The sequence below is a fragment of the Pseudonaja textilis genome, chromosome 10, assembly GCF_049901715.1.
Source record: "Pseudonaja textilis isolate UNSWEBS1 chromosome 10, rPseTex1.2, whole genome shotgun sequence".
Lineage (NCBI taxonomy): Eukaryota > Metazoa > Chordata > Lepidosauria > Squamata > Elapidae > Pseudonaja > Pseudonaja textilis.
Genome location: NC_141999.1, coordinates 11,031,037 through 11,052,649, shown reverse-complemented (window position 1 = coordinate 11,052,649; position 21,613 = coordinate 11,031,037). Strand labels below are relative to the sequence as shown.

At 39.9% G+C, this 21,613-nt stretch overlaps 2 protein-coding genes across 15 annotated transcripts in view; both read right to left on the bottom strand.

Moving 5' to 3' along the window:
* The window catches only part of ZDHHC18 (zDHHC palmitoyltransferase 18), a 53,927-nt gene extending 48,981 nt beyond the window's left edge, over window positions 1-4,946 (bottom strand). For all 7 annotated transcript variants that reach the window (XR_015744772.1, XM_087939699.1, XM_087939700.1 and 4 more), the window contains exons 1-2: window positions 4,693-4,946; window positions 557-717 (exon numbers count right to left, since the gene is read on the bottom strand). Coding sequence is in view for 6 of the 7 variants with exons in the window: in XM_087939699.1 (XP_087795825.1) it covers window positions 557-717; window positions 4,693-4,946 (415 nt within the window). In the remaining variant the exon portion in view is untranslated. The remainder of the gene's footprint in view (window positions 1-556; window positions 718-4,692) is intronic.
* Window positions 4,947-7,971: 3,025 nt separating this feature from the next.
* On the bottom strand, window positions 7,972-18,671 carry PIGV (phosphatidylinositol glycan anchor biosynthesis class V). 8 transcript variants are annotated; one of them, XM_087939693.1, is made up of 5 exons: window positions 18,628-18,671; window positions 16,287-16,417; window positions 13,226-13,386; window positions 10,252-11,412; window positions 7,972-8,613 (listed from the first exon to the last, which is right to left on the bottom strand). In XM_087939693.1, exons 3-5 carry the CDS (start codon window positions 13,310-13,312, stop codon window positions 8,311-8,313), a joined length of 1,551 nt encoding a protein of 516 aa, XP_087795819.1. In that variant the 5' UTR covers window positions 13,313-13,386; window positions 16,287-16,417; window positions 18,628-18,671; the 3' UTR covers window positions 7,972-8,310. The 8 variants fall into 8 exon arrangements, with proteins under 8 accessions (XP_087795819.1, XP_026558329.1, XP_087795817.1 ...); XM_026702544.2 differs by having other exon boundaries at window positions 18,610-18,661; XM_087939691.1 differs by having other exon boundaries at window positions 18,206-18,646.
* Window positions 18,672-21,613: the final 2,942 nt, after the last annotated feature.

Below are 21,613 nucleotides of genomic sequence, written 5' to 3'. Positions count from 1 at the left end.
AGGAAAAAGGATGTTTAAAAACTACATTACCTCAAAAATTAAAAGGGCAATCCAAACAGACCTTTCTTCATTGTTTCTGTTAATATCTCTGCAGCTACCATTTTAAAAATATGAAAAGGTTGATTGATCATATGTCATTTTGAAAATATGATAGCAAAAGAAAGAACCAGGATATAAAAAAGATTCAGAAGTAAAATGTGTAACTATTAGATTATGGATTCCTATCAACAAGTCAAAGGCTAATTATTGGAATTAGTCAAAGACTAAAGCAGGGGTCCTCAAACTTGGCAACTTTAAGACTTGTGGACTTCAACTCCCAGAATTTTCCAGCCAGCATAGCTGTCTGAAGAATTCTGGGAGTTGAAGTCCACAAGTCTTAAAGTTGCCAAGTTTGGAGACCTCTGGGCTAAAGGATAAAATAGCCCTCATCTGACTCTACATGTGCACTTTCTATAGATAATTTCAATAATGAAAATGCCAAAATGACATTTCTGGATAAATACTATTAATAGCATCCCTTATATATTTTTCCACAAAGAAATGTAATAAGCCTCACCAATCCATTTCTCCAGATCTGCAGCTTCACTGGGCGTGGCTCTGGGCAAAATACCGGGATCTCTGAAGCTGGTTTGTAGCAAACAACTGATGACAAAAAGGAACAGGATGCCAGCAATGATAGGAATGGCCATGGTCAAGTTATGAGCCAGGAATGGACAGCTGAAAAGTAAAGAAAACATTATTTAAACTGAATTTCCATTTGTCACACTAATTTTCCACTCATTGCTTGGTTTCTTTTCCTAGCCAAGCTGCTTCCTTCAACTAACAAATATTATAGCATAACCTGCCTAGCTCTCTAAACCTTTTAGGAAAAAGATGCAAAGATACCTATCTCACAGACAGGATTCATAGCATATTCCTGGGATGAAACTTGTTAAGCACTTTCAGTATATACTTGTTAAATAATGTAAGTCTTTCTCAAAAACAATACTATAGAATAGCATTTAGAGCATTTTCCCCTTAACACCGTGCTTAAATTAGAATTTTCTACATTCTATTTTAATTTCAGTTCACATAGTCAACTGATTTTTCAACTGGCTTCTTACAGATAAAAGTAGATCTGACTGTATTAATAAGTGATGTCATTCCTTGAATTGGCTATGTAAAAACAATTTTGTACACAAATCTGAGGAATTCTACTGATAGCCCATCCACAGAGCCAAGGAGCTTAGGCCATACAAGCTTACAACAGCCAACATTTTCACTGAAAAGTAAAGCCCAATTTAACAAGTAGGGTCTCACGCTTAGTGTTCTGTGGGCAGTGCCTCAAAAACTTTCCCAAGTATGTCAAATGACAACTGGCAATTCTCCCTACCCAGGGTCGTTGATTCCACACCTGAAACCTTCTTGCAATGCAAGATGTCTTCACTATACAACATTCTAAAACTATACAATTTAGTTTTTCAACAGCAGATACAGTATCTTTATCCAAAAGTTTTTCCCTAGAGGGAAAGAAAGATATTTGTTTCTTCTCTCCATGTTTGAAATGAAACATTAGGTATTTTGGTGACATATTTTAGGGAGGCCAAACAATATAGAATGTGTCAGCTTTAAAGTTTAGACTCTAAATATTTATTTATGCTGTTCTAAGATTATCTTATGTGATTGTAATGCTTCCCATCTGTCATATATTCTCAAAGTTACAGAGTTGTGGTTCTCCAAATCACTTAATTTCAGGATATGACCAAATAAGAAATGTCAATATTAAAATATTATTTTCATTATGTTATGTTGCTCTGAAAGGCTAATCTTGTATCCAACTAAAATAAATTGCAGCTAAAAATATTGTCTGAAAATTCTAGTCTTCCTCAATCCTCCAGATTGTAAAATTAATCACAGCTTCCCCACAGCTTCCCCCAAAATTGAATAATGCCGTTCTTTCATTATAAACTTTGAAATGTATTTCTTCAAATCAAGGAAGATTTGCTTCAACCAGTTAGTCAAATCAGCTTGGATGCTGTTTTTTAATTAATTATAAATTATTTAAACCCTTTAGAGTAAAAGAAAACCTAGCCTCAATGGTTGTATTTATTTGTATTGTCCATTAAATACTTGCACGATAAAAATTCAAAGTTTTGTTTCTGCAAGAAAGCAAGATTAACCTGAACCTATGACTAAAATTCTGGATTTTAGAGACCTTAAAATCAAAGGTCTCTAATATATCTCACTGTAGTTTTGGAACAATTAATGCTATTTCCTTAGCCATAATCTGCTGTAACTTGATTAACCATGCCCACTTCCAACTATTACACATAAATTACTATATACTAGGACAAGATGCCTTATTTTGTCTGATCAGAGTAGTGACTCCCCTATTAAATTATTTTTAGTTGGAGGAATATTCCTTTCAGGTTTCTTTATTTAAACAGTTTCTATAGCTGTCCATCTTATAAGCAAACTTCTGGACAATTCTCAATAGCCATAAAATTATAAAAAACAAATTTAAAAGTCAGCACTTCAAGATGACCCAGCAATCATCCACAGACTCCCATGACTCTACCTGGATGAAGAGCCAGGTTTTTATGGCTAATGAGAAGACTAAAAGGGTGGAGGCCTGTTGGATTACTGGGGAGGAGGCAGTTTATTCCTCTAAGATAGGGGCATGGTTCTTAAGTACCATAAATGCCAATATTTCATGGAAGGAACCTGGAATCTGCCTCTTATCCGATCTAATGGGAAAGGCAGCTACAGTCTAGCAAATAACCTGGTCCCATGCCATTTAAGGCTTTAAAGGTAATAATCTGCACCTTGAATTGCACCTGGAAGGGGTCTGGAAGCCAGTGCAACTTGCACATCAGAGGAGTAAGGCAGGCAAATTTAGGAGCATAGAAAGCTGTGCATGCTTCTACATTCTGGCTCAGTTGTGAATTCTGGGTGGTCTTCAAAGGTAGTGCCATGTAGAGCACATTGAAACAAACGAAACAGAAATTGCTAAGGCACAAGTGATTATGAGCAAAGGCCTCTTGGTCCAGGAAACAGTACAACTAGCATACAAAAGAAGTTTGTGTAAATGTTCTTCTAGGCAGGACTTCCACTGGCTTTTTGAGCAGGAGCCATCAGTCCATTGTGTTACCAGCCAAGTCCAGAAGAGTGTAAGTCCATCAACAATCAAAGATGATATATAACCAGACCATTGGGGATCAAAAACCCAAAGTCTTGTCAGAGTTCAGTTTAAGTTAGTTCCCGCCCATCTAAACCATTTCAGCATCCAAGCACTTGGTCAGCACTATGATGTCAACTGCCGTGATGGAAATGTATAACTAAGTATTATCATTGTACTGATAATGCTGCATCGCTTGCCAGCAAATGATCTCACCCAGCGGTTTCATGTAAATATTAAAGAGGAGAGAAAAGAGGCTTGAACCCTGGGGGTTCCTGTATTGCAATGGCACTGGGCTTCATCTCTCCTCCCCCCCCCAAAAAAAAACCCACGAAATGAAACCACCCACAGACATTGAGTTTACTAAATATGTAAGCTAAGGCCAAGTAACCCATATTACAAGTAGTTCTTGACGTACAACAGTTCATTTAATGACCGTTCAAAGTTACAATGGCACTGAAAAAGTGATCTATGACTTATGATTGTAGCAGCATTGCAATGATCAGGTGATTTACATTTGGATGCCTGACAACAGATTGCAATGTCTTGGGGTCATGTGAGCACGTTTTGCAACCTTCTGACAAGCGAAGACAACATAGAAGCCAGATTAACTTAACAACCGTGTTACTAACAACTTCAGTGATTCACTTAACAAATGTGGCAAGAAAAGTTGTAAAATGAGACAAAACTCACTGTTGTCTCATTTAACAACATAAATTTTGGGCTCAATTGTGGTTTTAAGTTAGAACTACCTGTACAGCTTTCCATGTTGCAATGAAATGATTCCAGCTACACAGTAGCAGGTGCCAATTACTATACTGAAATTTCCTTCCTCTTGAAATTGGTTATGATTGAAAAATAAGGTATATGTGAAAGGCTAAAAAAAGAAATTTAACCCCACTGCAATTCAATTCCAACTTAATAGATTTACCACCAAAGACTAGATTCTAATTTGAAGCAACCGGATCCAGTCCACAAAAGTGAATACCACTAATCCTTCCATTCCCTACCATCCAGTCAGAGCTGAAGAAGCTTCTTGGATGAGAAGCAAAACATCTTCAAAGAAAAACCAGAAAGTCCAGTTGCCTCTTGAAAAACAGCACCTTTGGGACAACTATGACCTGGATGGCTGAAAATCTCCATAGACAAAACATTTGCAGCCAATCTCGCTACACTCTTGTATGAGCTTACCTAGGAGGAAGTCCCAGAGAATTCAAGGCAGCTTACCCTGTTTGTCAGAAAACCTTTTCTTGCAGTAACGCACTTGAGAATGTGGGGTGCTGCTGTCTATCCCCTTTTGTCGGCCAGGTAGCTTCCAGATGGGTGGGGACCACAACAGCCAGCATCCCCGACCGCGGAAGCCTTTTCGGGGAGTTGCAGCCCCCACCTATTTGGAGACCACCTTATTGGGGAAGGCAGGAAAAGGAGGCGGCGCGACCTCAGGGAGGAAAACGGAGGCATCGTCCATAAAAGCGACGCGGAAGATGATTCACATCCCCCCGCCCCGCCCGGGGGAAGTTTGCCCCCCGACTCACTCGAAGGCGAAGAAGAGGCCGCTCGTAACCACAATGAGGCCGACCGTGAGGAGAAAGACGCTGCTGTGCCGCGCCAGCATCAGGCGCCCGCTACAATAGAACCGGTTGCGCCCGGGGAAAACCTCCCACTTGCGGCGAGGCCGTGAAGCCAGAGTCGCGGGGGCGGTGCTGGTGGCCACGGAGGTCGGGGGTCCAGAAGCGGTGGGGGCAGCCGGGGTGCCCGGCGGGATCTGCCGATACTCGCAGTCTTTCATGGCGGTGATGGCGATGGCGGCGGCTGGCCGCCCCCCGTCCGGACCCCCGCGGGCGGCGCTGCCAGAGCGCCGGGATGGCAGAGACCGGGCCGCTTTGCCTCTCCGGCGGCCGCTCGAGTAAGAGGGTGGGAGGACCAGCAGCTAGCACGCGCGCTCCCCACCCGCCTTCCTAACGCGGGCCTCCCGACGCAGCGCCCCCTCAAGCCGGCCGGGAGCCCGCACTGCAGGGCCGCGACCCTCACCGGGCCGCTCCCGCCAATTCCCCTCAAGAAGGGAGATGCGCGCCACAGAGACCAGGCGCGCGCGCCGGCCAGACGGACTGGCAGGCTTCTTCCCCGCCGCGTTGAGGTACCTCGCGGACGCCGCCGAGATACAATCGGAACTCGTTTGCCGGGAGGACCAACGGGGCACTCGGCTTCCGGATTTTCTAGCTCTGGTTTAGAAAAAGCTGTAAATATCGGCTTGGGAAGAATATGCGTAATTCGATGGTTTTTATGAAGATGGGAGATTTCTCTCCCCCCATTTCAATATTTTGAAGTTACTTCCAGAATATAGAAAGACGTGGCACCACTTCTAATACATATTATTTCACGGCTTGTTTCATAGACCACGGTATGCTGTGCACGTAGTTTTCAGTTTACAACCACTTCTTTAGTGACTATTCGAATGTTACAATGGGACTGAAAAAGTGTTGACTGTTTTTCACACTTGCAACCGTTGCAGCATCCCCAAGGTCATATGATCAAACTTTAGCTGCTTGGCAAGTGGATTATATGACAGGTGCAATGCCCGGAGACCATGTGATCATCTTTTGCAACCTTGACAAGTAAAGCTAATGGAGAAAATGGATTCAGTTAACAACTGTGTTACTAATTTAACAACTGCATTGATTCACTTAGCAGTGGTGGCAAGGTTATAAAATGGGACAAAACTCACTTAACTGTCTTATTTAGCAACATTAATTTTGGGCTCAATTGTTGTAAGCCAAGGACTATCTGTATATAACATGCTTGTCTTATTTTGGCTGGTTCTGTATCGTGCATTGTGACAATTGTAGCTTGCTGAATAAATTTCAGGATTTGGCATGAAGAGCAGCCTACAATGTGGTGCTCTGGAATTTTAAGGTATTCTGTGGTTCATATACTGTATAATTTGTCATTTGGGATTCAGGCTGTTTAAACACTACTCCAACAATTTCTAGCATGAACATATTTGGAGTTGTCACATTATTGTATAAGGCAGTATTGAAAACAAGCTTTGTGTTTGTTAAAATTATCCCTCTGCACTTTAGAGAGTGAAAAAGCAGAGGCAACAACAATCTGTCAGGGTTGCTTTAATTTCAATTCTGTAGTGAGCAGGGATTGAATTTAAGTGTACTCTTCCAATTCTATGCCATTTTTCTTTGAGAAAAGTTGGAACTTATGTGTTTTACATGTTGTTGCTGATATATAAAAGCAACAACTGCAGTGATTATCCATATACAAAGTCAAACTCTGGTTACTTTTCATGTATACTGTAGTACTAATTTACCCCATCTTTCTGTTTTAAGAATATTCAACTGTTTTGGTTAAACAATGGGGCAATAAAAGTAATAAAGGAATGTTAATCACTAAACATAATAAACAGTGTTTCCCAATTGATTCTCCCATAGAGTTCATAAAACATTTAGCCTAGCAGATCAAATACTTTCTGGAAAGAAGAGATTGTGACTTCTTCACAAAATAGTGGGAAAAATCATTGAAAGAAGTGAAGTCATTGAAAGAAGTGAAGTTTGGACATGGAGTTCCATAGCAAAGGTACATAGCATGCTATTTCCTCGATTCCTACCAAACATACTTCAAATATTGGCAAGATGGAAAAGTGAACTTCTGTACTTGATCTTAAGTAAGCAGGCAGCTTCACATAGGAGACAGTCTCAAGTTCTTTACAAATATAAAATTGGTATGCACTACCTAGAGATGGTTCTGAAGCTGTCCTCAGGCACCTGCAAAAGTTTCATGTGTTCACTTGACAAGATCTGCAGTAGCATTAGCTACCGTTTCAGGCTGGCTCAGATGTATAAATAGCTTTCAAATGCAAGCTCATGTACAGCACACTGAGCTCGATATTGATTTTAACTGCAGTGTGCCTTAACATATCTAGATTATGTCTGCTCCATTTAAAAAAATGTGGCTTTCCCATCACAGCCTGTTCTGGTCAAAAGCAGAAAAAGCTTGTCAACATCCCCAGGGCGCCCAAGAGTAAAATGATGAAATTTAGAACTGTGACAGAAGGAAGGTAAAAGGTGGGGACATACCAAATTGAAAAAAAGTAATCAGTGTTGCAAGGCTGAGAACCAGACTGAAGTTGATCTGAAAATTTATGCCTGAAAGCTTGTCAGCTAAGGCAAGAAGAGCTTAAAAATTTGTTGACCTAAACTGATTTCTAAGAACCAATGGAACTACACCCCAAAAGAAAAAAAACTTTAGATAAAGGTTAAAATAATGATATGGGTAGTCTTCAACTTACAACTTTTTTTTTAGCAACTGTTCGGAGTTACAATGGCATTGAAAAAAGTAAAATTACAACCAGTCCTCGCACTTAGATTTATCGCAGCATTCCCAGGGTCACTGATCAAAATCCAGGCACTTGGCAACTAGCATGTATTTATGACAATTGCCGCATCCTGGGGTCACAATTGTCATGTGACCTTCCCAGCTGGCTCTCTACAAACACAGTCAATGTGGGAAGCTGGATTTGCTTAACAACTGTTAAAATTATTTAACAATCATGGCAAAAAAGAGTACAAAATTGGGCACAACTCGTTTAACAACTGCCGTACTTAGCAACCAAAATTCTGGTCCCCACTGTGGTTGTAAGCAGATTACCTGTACCAACCTCTTGCCTCCAGAGAGACTAAAGCCAATTTCTGCTACAGTGTCAAGATATGAATTCAGATTTTTGCTATATATCAAATAACAGACATCACCACTGAAAAGGAAGATTGTAAGTGACTTGTGGAAAACCCACATTTTACAAAAGTGCATTTTTTAGAGGGTTAGGGTTTTATTTTAAAGCAGTCCTTGGTAGGTTACAGAATGGGTCTTGGGAGAGAAGAAAATATAGAAAAAAGCAGGGGGTAGGGTTGTTGTTTATTTTGAATGAGATAGATTATTTTGAGAAAGGATATTTTTGACTGCAACGTCGCATGTAAGTATTCTACTACCCGGTGTTATATTTTTGCTACTTTCACTGGTTGAGTTTACTGCCGCTTTCAGATAATCAATCCTGCACCTTCAATTATTAGCAGTAAATGTTACCAAGTGTACAGAAGAAAGGATCGGTGAAAAATGTTCAGCCTGTTCAGCCAGTAGATTCAAAATGGTTATGTCCAAGGAAAGAAATTACAGTGAAGGATCAACCCCAGCAGCCAGTAGAAAAGTATATATCCCAAAATACATTTTGTGAGAATCCTGCTCTGCTTCCATTTGCTCAGAAGCATCAACATGGGGTTTTCATGTCTACTGCAGGTAGAAAAGAAATTATCCACTGAGGGTTTCTCAGCAAGGAATTCTCTATGCTTGGATGGGGAACCTCCATCATGCAGCAAAGGTTCATTGTCATAGAGCAGATGAGCACAGAACCAATAAAGGACTGGAGAAGATGAACCCAGAAACCTGGTAAGAACCTATTAAAGGAAGATAAAGGAAAAGATTTACATCCATATCCATGTACTCAAGACGTTTCAAAATAATTCCATGAAACATATCTTCATTCCAGCTACAAAAGCAAATGGATACAAAGGCAAAATTTGCTAGCAGGTTTTGCTGTAATAATATTTCTGTTCTATTTAACAACTTCTTTGTGTCTATCAATTATTCCAATGGCCTTGTCAATGTCAGCCAGTTTCTAACCCTACCCACAGTACTGTACCTAGAACTGTTTCAATCGGGTGGATTTGAGCTATTCTCCATGTCAGCTTCCCAATCTCCATTAGTCTACCTTTAGAAGATGAAGATAAGATTTATTGAAATATGCATATAAAATTATTTGAATGGTTTAAAAAAAGTAACACAAACCATTCTTATTAGAGTAGCTGGAAACGAGTATGGGTTAATGGGATGCTACTATATGCCGTTGAGAATATTATCCAGAACTACGTGATGAATATGGCTATGGAGACCACAGGGGTTGCCTCCTTTTTCAGAATCTGAACTTGACATGTCATTTCAAGGCTGTGACTTTTAGCCTAAAAAGATTGCTCGCTTTTGATGTGTACCAACACTAATTATTTAAACAACAATAAACATATAACATGGAATAAATACTTGCCTTGTTCAGGTATCCCAAAAATAAATACAACATGCATGTGAAAGAAAGTAACAATGGTAAGAAGCAGCATACAGAGAAGCATACAGATAATGTGATGGCGTTAGCAGAAAGGTAAACTCCCAAATTAAATATGAAGATGGTTCTATCCCAAACATAAGTGTGTAGAGTAATATCCAATGATTAAGAAATAACCTATTGTTAAAACCAAAACAGACAAGCCAGAAATTACCTATTATTTGCTTTTAAAATTTGGTGTATCATTTAAATCAAATCCCAGGAGAGCTACAATCCAACTTGTTGCTTTCAGATAACACTTTCCAAATTGACTTAGAACTGTACATTGCAATGGATATGTTCTACGGTACACTGCTGCATATGTGAAATGGAAGCAAGGTAGCACAATTACAGATTAATGCATTTAGTGAAGTAACCAGTTTCCTCAGATGCACGAAGTCAAATGGTTAAGCTATCATAGGCTATTTAAAAGCCTTGATTCTGCTATTTTATGTCAAAACTGATTAATATGGCTACTTCTAGGGACTTGCCCCTCCATCATTCAAACACCCTGATCTGCATCATGCAAACTTCACTGGTTCTGACTGAGTATAAGCAGGAACTCTGGCTGTCTCTTGAAGATCAAAAGTGGTTGATGAATTGTCATGCAGTGAATCTTATTTGTCATTTTCCTCCTTATCCTACATATTCCCATTTAGGTGATACTCTCAATGTCCTATATCTAGGATACTACCAGAAATCTTCCTTACACTAAATACTTTTGTTTTCACACATATACACAAAATCCTTAATATGTTTATGAAATAATTATCTAATGGAATCTACAGCTGGTCAGGGCTGATATTCTGTTAAAAAAAAGGGGGGGGGGAGAGTTGCCACGAAGCATCCTATTTCAACATCATGGTAGGAATAAATATATCTGCTCAGGATATACCATTACTCACTACTTGATCAGTATTCAATATTTAGCAAGACTCACCTGGACGTGCATGAAAAAGGTCCCAAACACCAACAGAGCTGCTGCATGGACCACATAGACTAATACACCAGGAGAACAAAAACCCTCTGCTGGCTTGTGTGAGTCATGGTCTTTCATGCCTGCGCTCTTCCTTCTCATCAGACCAAGGGTTAGACAGTGCCAGGGGTTGGCAGTGACATACGACCAGATTGCCCAAGAGCCCAACACAATAACAGGAGAAGCTAGCAGAAAGTTTGGGATCTGTTTGAGTTCAAAGTATCGGAGGAAGCCGACATTCCAGTAGGTATCTTGTATATAGGTGTAGAGCACAGGAAAGTTCCAGGAGCACCATGGGGGCTTCCCACCCTCTGAAGCTGCTACACGATACCCCTTGGATTCAGCCAACTGCAACAGCGGCTTTGGAATAGCATATCCCAGGCCAATATTGGGATGGCAGAACTTAAGGTAGGTGTAATACTGAAACAAAGCAAAAGGTAAAGCCACAGAGGCAGTCATCAGCACCAAAACAGCAGCTAGTTTTAGAAACTGCCCTTTCTTCCACGACACGTTTTCACTTGCTTGAAAGCTAAAAGCAAAGAGTTTTGCCTGGGAATAAATGAGGAATCCTGCATTAATTAGCCCATTGGAACGTACTCCGGTGGCTAATGAAAAGAGAAGAAGGCTAACCCAATGATGCCCTTTCTCTAGCCTCCACAAGGCAGCAAGCACTAGGAAGGCAAACATGCTTTCTGAGTAAGCTGCTGCCATGAAGATGTTAGCTGGAGTGAGGCAGAAGAGGATGGCGGACAGAAAAGCCCTCCTTTGGCACCGCAGGACTGCGCAGCTGAGCTCATACAGAGTCCAAGAGGCTAGAACAGAAAAAACAGCATTGAGGAGAACTGCAGATAGGAGCAGACAGCTCCGGAAACAGAGAAAGCCTTGGAACGGCCAGAAGATAATGTTTGCAACCACTTTTAGGGTCAGGGGGAAAAGGGGGAAGAAGGCACAGTTGTGCTCATATACGTAGCCATGCTCAGCTATGAACAAGAAGTGCTCTGCATCCCAATGGGAGAGGCCTCCCAGGAACCATTCCAGCAGTTGGTCCCAGAACCCAGGGTCAGACAGGCGGGGAGGAGAGAAGGCATCTGCGGCATGGTCGGGAATCAGGAGATTGAAAAGGGCCTGGGTGAAGAAGAAGGAGAAATAAAAAAAGCAGAAAATGGCAACTAAGCAAAGAAGGTTCTTTGAAAAGACCTCTCTTGTTCCACATTATTCTTTTCAAGCCATTTAAGAGCAGAGGTGTTCATAGCCATACAAAAAGCAACAAACGGAAATGTATATTGAACATAGTCGAAAAGTGCTATTTTACATTTTGGTTAGATCTCATTGCATTCAGATCCTATTTGATTGAAATAAGGAAGGCACCCAAACAGTCAAAAAAAGTAGTCCTCAACTTACAACCATTCGTTTAGTGATAGTTCGAAGCTACAACAGTACTGGAAAAAGTGACCTATGACTGGTCCTCTCACCTACAATCATGGGTTCAAAATTCTGGCACTTGGCAATTGGCATGTATTTGTGACAGTTGCAATCTTCCAGGGTCCTGTGAATGTCACCTGGAACAAACTTCCCAGCCAGTTTCTGACAAGTAAAGTCAATGTGGGAAGCCAGATTTGCTTAACAACTAACTGATTCATTTAACAACTGGCAATAAAGGTTGTAAATTCAGGGATGAATCATTTAACCACCACCTTGCTTAGCAATGGAAATGCTAGTCCCAATTGTGGTCATAAGTCAAAGACTACCTTTATTTGTATTGTATATGGAGAGACTGTTAAAACAATACCTAATGAATATAAAGCTGCTTAGACATGCTTGCTCATCATTTGGCCATTTTCAACTGACTGTGTTAATCTTCACACTCCAGCATGCCTGCGTGTATTGCAAGTAGTAAATTTCTATTTTTCACAGTGAGAAGTTTATTGTAAAATCAGCTGCTAGGTTTATGCATAATTAATCCCTTGAGTCATAGCCATCAAGTATCAGCCACATTAGATCTCCATATGCCTTATTCTCAGGTAAAGCAGACAAAGGGAAACATTCTTTGCCTTCACTTGCCAAAGTGAACTATGAAATTCACTGCAATGTGATGCAATGATGGCTACTGGCTTTGGTGACTTCAAGGATGAATAGTGACTATCAAAAGGAGGAGCATGCAGGCAGATCTTTATAATTAAGCTTTCGTTAGAGTTATATCCCCACCTCCAAATTTCCACAACCACCATGTGAGGCAGGTTGGGTTGACAGAGACAGAGAGGGGGCCAAAGTCACCAGGTCAGCTTCTGCAGCTGAAGCTAGAATTGAATCTGGTCTCCTAATTCAACACATCAACTACTACACTGTGCAGGCAGTGGTCACTAAGACCATTCAAAATTATGACAAGATTCTTCTGACATGATTCTGGAATTCTGACAGCAGAAACCCTTCACACCTGGAGTCACATGAACATCATTTTAGGCACTTGGCAACCAGTTCACTTTTACAGCCAGTTGCAGTTGCAGTTCCACTCACATGATTACAATTTATGATTTTTTGTTGCCATTTTCCAGCCTTTTCCAGAAAAAAAATATTATAGGAATGAATAGACTCTATGAGTGCCACAAAAAAATATCATAAAATCAGGTCAGTCTCATGAGTCCCTTGAGTTACAGACACCATGATTTATGGGCTCCATTGTGGTCATAAGTCGAGGACTATTTATACTAGCTTCTAATAGGATTGCTCTTCCTGGATTGGCCCATGTGGAATTTTAGGAAACTCGCTAAGTGAATACTATAGTTATGTCCCTTCTTAATTTACAACATGCAGATTCTTTTCTCAATATTTTAGGCAAAGTATAAAGAACACCCTTATCTGTGGATGGACAGATAATATTACTGCTTATTATGTAATTATGGTTTGATAATTGAGTTTTATGAATTATTTGGGGACTTACCTGAAGCAGAAGTGTAATAATTCTGCAAAATACTGCAAAGCAAACCACTTCTTGGCAACATGTGTCTCTACAATTCCTTAGTGGCATCCTGGCCTTGAAGCTCACTCATCAGATCATTGTAAACATACATGTAGGGAATTTCAGTAAGAAACATTGAAAGCCTAAAACCAGAAAATAAATTCAATGATACGAAGGCTAAAATTCATTGCCACATTTACAAATTGGGTATTTGTGTCTGGTATTTCATTTTGGCTGTTGTGTTTATGTGAGGCACAACTTCATTATTGCAGATCTTGGGCTGGTCCTTGTGGCAATTTGTATTTGTGTAGCCTGATCTAGAGCTATGGTTGGCATATTTCTTCAGAGAATTGCATAAAAACTCATTTACAAAATATTAAGGAAAGACCTTTTTGTACCTTAAGTACAAGCAAGCATTTCTCCAAAACTGATGATGAAATAACCTTTCATTTGAAAGAAAAAAGAAAGAAAATCTTATGCAAAGCTAAGCCAGGCTAATATGCTCCTTATTTCTAGCCACTTTATTGATTTTAAGAATAAACTTTCCCAATTATCAGGAGCTAAGTGGGAAAAAAAATCCTGTAAAATGGAAAGATTAAATGGTTTGAGATTCCCTGCATTTTAAACTGGCTACCACCAGAGGGAAGCAAATGCTCACTGTGTTCATAGTTCTCCGAATAGTTTATCAGTGTTTCTCAATGTTTGCAACTTGAAGATGTGTGGATTTCAATTCCCAGAATTCCCCACCTAGCTGGGTGAGCCTAAGGAATTCAGGGAGTTGAAGTCTACACACCTTCGAGCTGCCAAGTTTGAGAAACACTGCTGTATACTGTTGTAACAATCAAAATGTAAAGGCAAAATTGCTGGCTACAAGAAGCTTCTCCATTGATGGCATGTAATCATAAATGATACATCAGATACGTCATACATCAGATACTGGTACAACTATACAGCTGTGTATTCTTTCCACTTCCCTTCTCCCTATATACCAATGACTGCATCTCAAACGATCCATCTGTTAAACTTCTGAAGTTTGCAGATGATACAACAGTTATTGGTCTCATTCGAGACAACGATGAATCTGCATACAGATGGGAGATTGAACAACTAGCCTTGAGGTGCGACTGGAACAGAACACACTCAAAACAGTAGAAATGGTGGTAGACTTTAGGGAAACCCTTCCATGCTACTACCTCTTACAATATTGGACAACACAGTATCAACAGTAGAGACCTTCAAATTTCTAGGTTCTATCATATCTCAAGACCTAAAATGGACACCTAACATTAAAAGCATAAAAAAGCACAACAAAGAATGTTCTTTCTGCGCCAACTCAGAAAGCTCAAACTGCCCAAAAGGAGCTGCTGATCCAGTTCTACAGAGGAATTATTAAGTTTGTCATCTGCACCTCTGTAACTGCCTGGTTTGGCTCTGCAACCCTACAAGACAGACACAGACTTCAGAGAGTAATTAAGACTGCAGAAAAAACAATTACTACAAACCTGCCTTCCATTGAGGACCTGTATATTGCATGAGTCAAAAAGTGGACTGTGACAATATCTACAGACCCCTCATATCCTGGACATAAACTGTTTCACTTCTACTCTCAAGACAACGCGATCAAGCACTGCGCACCAGAACAACTAGACACAAGGAGTTTTTTTCCTGAACACCATCACTCTGCTAAACAAATAATCCCCTCAACACTGTCCAATTATTTACTAAGTCTGCATTACTATCACTATTAATCTTCTCATCACTCTTATCACCCATCCCCTCCCACTTGTGACTGTGTGACTATGACTTTGTCACTTGTATCCTTACAATTTATATTGACTGTTTCCCAGTATGATTTGATTGCCTATTTGTATCCTATGACTATATTAAGTGTTGTACCTTATGATTCTTGATGAATGTATCTTTTCTTTTTATGTACCAACTGAGAGCATATGCATCAAGACAAATTCCTTGTGTCTCTAATCACATTTGGCCAATAAAGAATTTATTCATTCATTCAATTTCTTACCCTTATGCATTCTGTGACATTCTATTGATTGGATTTTAGGCATCGGATAAACATTGCTGCTTTTCTAGTTTTTGTGGTCTTGTGATTATACTACTGTTTTTAAATTCTATTAGTTAAGATTGTGTTGTTTAATCTTTTATAGTATCCTGTTATCTATGATGAAAATATTGAAAATCAGGATTCAAATATGTAAAATAAGTTCAGAATAATAAAACCACATTGCTGGCTTTCAAGAAGCTCAGAAATCAATCTTAATTAAGTCAGTAATTTCTGGTAGATGTGTCTAAGTCAAGAATGAAGCTCAGAAAATCCATATACAATAATGTAACTTTAAGCCTCCATACTCTGGCATTCAGTTTTTAAGATCTGCAATCTTTTTCTTGCATTATTCTCAAAACTTGGGAGAAACTGCTTTCGTTCCTATTTTAATCTATCAGTGGCAATAAGACTATCTAGCTATATATAATTGCTCTGAAGTATCCAGAGAAGTTTGCCATTATGGTTGCCAAGTTGCACTTGCATGTAAAGCCTCAAAACCAAAACTGTCAGAATGAGGAATACATTAAGTTCATAACTATATGAATAAAGATGCTTGAATACACATAGAACAGAGATTGGTGATTTGGCTTGCCCAGGTTAAACTTGAAAAATCTAATTGGACCAAAAAAAGATCCATGCAAGCAAATCTATTTCTTTTGTCATATAGTTTCTTCCTGATTTAACCTATGATATATACACACACATATACATGCCTTTATTATTTAAAGAAGATGATTTATATTATGAGAATAATGACTTATCTAGCTCATTTGAAACCAAGGCAGAAGCTCACGAACAAACCTAGGCATAGCTTCTAAAAATCGTGCCCAATATTGCACAGCATAAAGTTCATACACCGCATTTCCAATGTTCTGCATTCATATACAGAAATGTGAAAATACAAGATAATTTTATGTGTGAAAACTAAACCTGAGGATAATATATCTATATATGTATCAAAACAGAAATAAAAAATACCTTCAAAACTGAAAGCGGAATAAATTGTCCCAGTCGCCAAATAGTTAAGTTGCATGAATCTTTTAACATCTATTGTTATTTTACCTCTCATCATACATAATCTTCATCCAAAAAAAGCTGATTTCAGGTTTCTGTAAACAGAAAATGGTAATGCTAAGAAAACGATAGTAGTAAGCAAAATACTGTACTTAAACGGCTGTGTATGTCATAAAAAGCAAGACTCTGGGCTCATTATAATATGTAAACATTGTTTTTCAACCCCGACAACCTTAAAACATTTAAAACTAGCTCGATACCCATGGTTCACTACGAAAGTATGTGGTCAGGCTTAGTTTTGGGGGAAGAAAATAAGGGGGGAGGGAATTGTGCCTCTGCCTACCAGCATCCATTGGTATTCATCTGGCTAGCATCCTGTCAGTGTGTGAGAGAATTGAGGACTGTTTGTAAAGTGAAACAGTATTTGCTGTGTGAGCAAGGAGACAGCAAGGAGCCTGGGCGTGGCTTAGTTCAACTGTTCTGTACTAAAGCTGCTTGGTGCTGTGAAACTAAAAGTGAAACTGAAACTCCTCTCCTGTGCTTGTGAGTTTGCATAATGTCTATAGAGATTCTCAGTCATCCAGGTCATGGTTGTCCCAAAGTTGCTTTTTAAAGAAGCAACTGGACTTTGGGGTTTTTCTTTGAAGACGTTTCATTTCTCATCCAAGAAGCTCAGCTTCTTGGATGAGAAGCAAAATGTCTTCAAAGAAAAATCAGAAAGTAGTTGCTTCTTTAAAAAGCACCTTTGGGACAACAGTTTGCATATACACATTCCTGCTCTGTTTAAGCATTCCTGGTTTTACAAAATATCAAGCAGATCCCAAGAAAGCATATGATTTAAATGCAGATCTCATCTTTGTTACAACCTTCCTGAAACTCATGCTCTCCACATATGCCAAGTTCTTCTCCCAGCATTTGACCAAGAAGAGCCACTAAAGATGTTAAGTTATAAGTAATTCCTTGAGCAAGAATCCAAGTACACAGTCTAGAAGTTGCCATATTGGGAGAGGCTGTATTAAAGGGGTGTTGGGAAACAGAGGTGCACGCAACTTTTCTGAAACTTCGCACTATGATATGTATCAAGGTTTTGATGTGAAAGGATAGGGTTTTTATACTAAGTCACCTTGTCTACCTATCTTATCAATCATTTTTTTCCAACTAACAATAAGGACCTAAGAAAGTGGTGTTTTCTATCATCAGGTACGCTCAGAATGCAAATTACATCCTCTTTCATTAAATTCACTCCTCTCTTCCTTATGTATAGAAATTACTTAGCTCCACCATTTCTCTCAGAGATCCATGTGAATCTACTATGGTCATATTTTCTTGCAAAAAAAAAAGGACAAACCAAAAAAAAGGAGGGGAGGTCTGAAAGAGGTTCATAAGGATATAAAGCTTAATTGTTTATATTTTTGAATTTGTTTCACAAAGAAAAATTCAGGGTTAAAACTTTACAAAAACACGCTATTAAAAATATCTATCAAACAAGTTACTTTAAAAAGACAATTCAATTTCTGTATTTTTCACGTGAATGTGAAAGACTGTGCACTGTGGTATTATTTGTACGGTAAAAGTTAAATAACCCAAATAAAGGACCAAGTGAGTTTTTGAAAAATAGTCTAAAGGACAGCTTTCTTAAACAAAGGACTGATCCTTAAGACTAAAGGACATACAGTCACTGCATGTATCTCCCATGTATACCTATTAACTCAACAAGCCCTGTGTGCTAACTTAAAACAAGGTAGATTCATTCGTTTTCAAAATACACACAGAACTACTTTCACCATATTTTAACCCAGTGTGTAGTGAACCCTAGCCCTTAGCATGAATGTCAAAGTGTCACACACAAACTCAGGAAAATAATTCACCAGGTTGAATTATACCTCTGAACAGGTACCTAAGACTAAGTGGGCCATGAGGCTGTCTGGAGTCCGCCCCGTCCATCAACCCCAAACTCTTGGGAAGAGTAGGAAAACAGGGGCAGTTTCTATTACTACCCCAGACTGGACCAGATGGTAGAGAGGTCCAAAGGGGCGTGAGGGAGGGAAAGGCCTGGAAAAGGGAGGGGCGGATGGAGCTATAGCTACACAGGTAAGAAGAAGGGAGCCTATAGGATAGACCGTAGCCAATAGGAGGGGCCCATGCGGGGCGATGCTTCTGCGACCAGACCGTCCGGGGAAATGTTAAAGAGTCGGCCCCGTCCCCCTGCTGCCCGTCCCAGCAGGGCGGTAGCGCCCCCGCCCCACGCTGCAACTTCAACCACACATCTCGCTCCCCGCACACTCACAGATCCTATTCCGCCTACTTCCGGATTTCCGGAAAGCACGGGGCTCTTGGCGCCTGCGCAGTAACGGAAGGTAGCCGCCCTTCCGGCGTTAAAACGCAAAATCATCGATAATAGGAGAGAGAGAGAGGGGCAAGACGAGTTTCACCATAGAGTTGACATAGATAAAATGAAAATGTATGCGTGTGTGTAACAATATATATATATATATAGTTCGACTTTAGTTAACTCTGGACCTTTTAAGTCTCCATAAAACATTGTTTTAAATAATTTTTTTTTGGTTTTTAAAAACAAACAAACAAAACATAAAAACATCAAGCTATCTTCCATAGGTGTACATACAGTGTGCCGGTTGGTTTACAAATTGTTTTGTGCTTCCATAAAACTTTTTGAGGCTTTATAAGTCAATGGCTTGGAGCTGATAAAGAGGTTGAAGCCCGATTAGGCGTGAGTCTTCCCAATCTAACCTACAGTTACCCCTTGGGTGCATTTCCCAATACAGTACTTGCTTACCCTGCGGGAAGTTATGATGCGGAACGCACTGAATTTATTTGCGGGGTACGAAGGACTTTATGAAAGGAACACCACCACCACTCAAGCAATAGCCTTGCATAGGGATGTGAAGCAATAGACGCCATATTTGTTAAGGGAGTCAGGACCGACCTTGCAAAGGCCTTGTCTCCAGTAGGGCAGAGTGTAGCTGTTTTCTCCCGCGAATTTAAATGCTGCAGGGTAATTGTGAGCAAACAGAGTTTGTTGCATAAAAAAATAACTGAAATCAAGTCTGATGCCCAGCTCTTGTATGGAGTGATAGCACTGGAGCCTGACTTTTAGAGGTTTCTATTATAGTTCCCAGAATTCATGACCATTTGCTATGTAGTCCAAAACAACTAAAGATGAGCAAACGTTAAATCCTGCTTTAAACTGCCAAAAGACAAGAACAATTGCGATCTCTCAAAGATGATACCAAGGGAAGTAGAGAAGCCTTTTCTCACCACTTAACAAAATAATAGTGTTGGAAGGAAGTCTTCTAGTCCAGTGGTCACCAACCAGTTGGCAGGGGACCACTGGTGGTCCGCAAAATTTTTTGGGTTGTCTGCAGAGAAATGTCACCCCCAAAGCAATTAATCCAGGCTGCGCAGGAGCACAAAGTTATGCCGCTCACATGGCCCGCGGGAACACAAGGTTTGCGTTGCTTGCATTGCAAACATGAGGTAGTGAGGGGAAGGCGGAGGCGGGAACTTGCCCTAATCGCCCCACATGCCTTGCCTGACCAATGGGCTGCTTCTTTCTTCTTCTGCTTTTGGCTGCACGCAAGGAAAGCAGCAAAAGTCTTTCTTTCTCTCCCCCAAACTCCACCAGAAATGAGTCTTTAGGACCCTGCAAGGCATCCTACTCCAAGAGGCTGCGCCAACTCATTTCTGGTGGAGTTTGGGGGAGAGAAAGAAAGACTTCTGTGGCTTCTGCTGTTTTCCTTGCATTAAAGCCAAAAGTCTCTCTCTATCTCTCTCCCACTGAGAACAGAGCTGGAGATGGTATCCTGCAATCCCAATTAAAGAATGATCGATCGATAGGAAAACAGGATGGGGAATTTTCCTGCAGACTTTTTGGGGGATTCTCTAGTCTGCGGGATTTAAAATTATGAATTTGGTGGTCCCTGAGGTCCAAAAGGTTGGCGACCCCTGTTCTAGTCCAACCCCTAGCTCAGGCAGGAAATCCTACATCATTTCAACAAATGTTTCTCCAATCTCTTCCTTAAAAACTTCCTACAGTGCAGCTGTATTTGATCTGCAATTCTCTATTCTTTGGAGCATTTTAACCACAGTAGGCCTACAGTACTACCTTCTCAGTATTTAAATACTCTTTGGGTCTACAAATTCCATTCCCAGCTATTGCTTTGGTTGACTGTCCAAATCAAGAATACCAAGAGACCATTCATACAGTATTCACAACATATTCATAAAGATAAAATACTCCCCCGCAAATCCTTTCAAACTAGACTTTTAAAAAAAGCTCAGTTGACTTTCCTTCAAGTGTGAGAGAACTACTGAATGTGCTAATGTATAAATTTATGTATAAAATTCAGATTTGGGGTGGGGGGGGAAATCCATGCTTGTAATAAAATTTTACCTGCACAAAAATCTTTTTTGTAAAAAAAACAACAGCTATGACTAAGCCAAAGGTTTTTAACCATAGTTGAATGAACATCATATTCATCCATAAATGATGAAAGTTTCTATGTTAAATATGCAAACTAACTAATCAACAATTTTGTGCCTTTGTACTGTTTTTCAATCTTAGCAACTTTAAGATGATTGAACTTCCAACTCCCAGAATTCCGAGTTGTACATTTAGAAGTTGCAAAGATTGAGAAATACTACATAGTGTGAATCCAGCTTGAGGAGTCTAAAATGAGCTTTCCCCACCCTGATGCCCTCCAAGGGCTTTTGATTTCAATCCCCATAATTTCCTGTTAGCATGACAGCAGCCAAACTGGCTAAGAAATTATAAGCACGAAGCTCAATGTACTGTATCTGGAAATCTTCAGGATGAGCAGGACTGCTTTAAATACTGCTGACTATGGCAAACTGCTGTGCCTTCCTGAGCTATTCCTCCCCAAAATCTAGGTGAATTCAGACAATTGACAAAGAAACTACTGCAGCCCTTAATTTCTATTCTTAGCCCAGCATTCTGTTTCTCACAGCACTGTCAGAGATGAAATGCACATCACATCTGCCATTGTTCCCTTGTAACTTACTTGGAGGCATGCTGACTTCTGACCTCAAGCTGAAACTTTTCTGGTTTAAAGACCTACAAGTTCTCAAAGCCACACTGAACTGCTGCAATCTGTTGATGAAATAAAATCTACCCTATTACAGCAGTGTTATAAACATTCAAATGTCAGGCGGAAGATAGTGTACTTCATTAAAGAATAAGCTGCTGGCTACAGAAGCATTATATTTTAACTGCCAAGAACAAAAACTTGACTGACCTTAAGTTCTACACT